The sequence below is a fragment of the Mytilus trossulus genome, chromosome 6, assembly GCF_036588685.1.
Source record: "Mytilus trossulus isolate FHL-02 chromosome 6, PNRI_Mtr1.1.1.hap1, whole genome shotgun sequence".
Classification (NCBI taxonomy): Eukaryota; Metazoa; Mollusca; class Bivalvia; order Mytilida; family Mytilidae; genus Mytilus; species Mytilus trossulus.
In genome coordinates this window covers 59930881-59931931 of record NC_086378.1, presented here as the reverse complement: position 1 = coordinate 59931931, position 1051 = coordinate 59930881, and the positions used below count along the sequence as shown (strand labels likewise).

At 34.3% G+C, this 1051-nt stretch overlaps 1 protein-coding gene across 1 annotated transcript; it reads left to right on the top strand.

Moving 5' to 3' along the window:
• Positions 1-203: 203 nt before the first annotated feature.
• Positions 204-758, top strand: LOC134722858 (inhibitor of apoptosis protein-like). Its single transcript, XM_063586490.1, has one exon. It carries the CDS (start codon positions 204-206, stop codon positions 756-758), a length of 555 nt encoding a protein of 184 aa, XP_063442560.1.
• The last annotated feature ends 293 nt before the right edge of the window (positions 759-1051 follow it).

The following is a 1051-nucleotide window of genomic DNA, read 5'->3' as shown; positions in this document are numbered from 1 at the left end:
TTTTAAACCTTGTGATTATATATATGCTATAAATAGATACTGAAAATACGTCTAGTAATATATATATCCTGAAGATAAAAATAGTCGATCAATAACTGAATACAGAGTCTACACTATTCATCGAACAAGGAAGTTTGTCTATGTTAGTGCAATTGTCCCTGGATGTAAAATTTAATTAAGTTTCATATTTAAAGAATGCTAAAATGCAATCAAAATTAAATGCGTCAAAAACCTACGAGGAAACAAATAATCTTGGGATTTGTTTAAAGAAACCATTCAACATTTCTTACGCTACAGTGGGAGCTCGAATAAGGTCATATTCAAATTGGACAAAGACATCTCCGAAACCAGTAGTTCTAGCGGATGCAGGTTTCTATCATACTGGCACAGAGGACGTGGTTCAGTGCTTTTATTGTGGATTAAAACTCCGATCATGGGATGTGTTCGATGACCCCTGGGTAGAACACGCAAGACACGGAAAACATTGCCCCCATGTTAGGAATGTAAAAGGAAAAGACTTTAGTAAAAGACTAAATGATCACATTGAAGAAGATGGAACTCCGACAAAACAAGAAACCAAACGAAGTCTGTATTCAGATGATTTGATCTATACAACAGCAGCTAAGGCTTTGCTCAGTATGGGATGTTACAGGGACCAGGATATAAAAGACTCTATCAAACTATTTGTTGAGAAAAATGATACGCTGGATTTCTCTGCCTCGGATATTTTGACAATTCTACAAAATAGATCGGTGTAATCTAAGTATACTAGTACACCAATTGAGTATAGTGGCTGGTATACCATGTGTTGCATTATAATTGTCAGAATGCATATTTATATAGACGATCTATTTTAAACAATATAAGCATCAACTAATTAACTTTGACAGTGATTGATTGTTGGTTACATGAGTTGTAGTAAAGTGTATGTAACATGTATAGAGCGAAGAACGGTATAAAAACGAAACTAAACAAAGCGACGAAGTGAATGAAACGACATAACAGAATACGGAATCTATATCTTTTTGAAGTGAACTTTCTAATTGCATAA

Excerpts from the sequence above, each read along its gene's own strand:
- LOC134722858 (XM_063586490.1), top strand. The coding sequence starts at position 204 with ATGCAATCAAAATTAAATGCGTCAAAAACCTACGAGGAAACAAATAAT.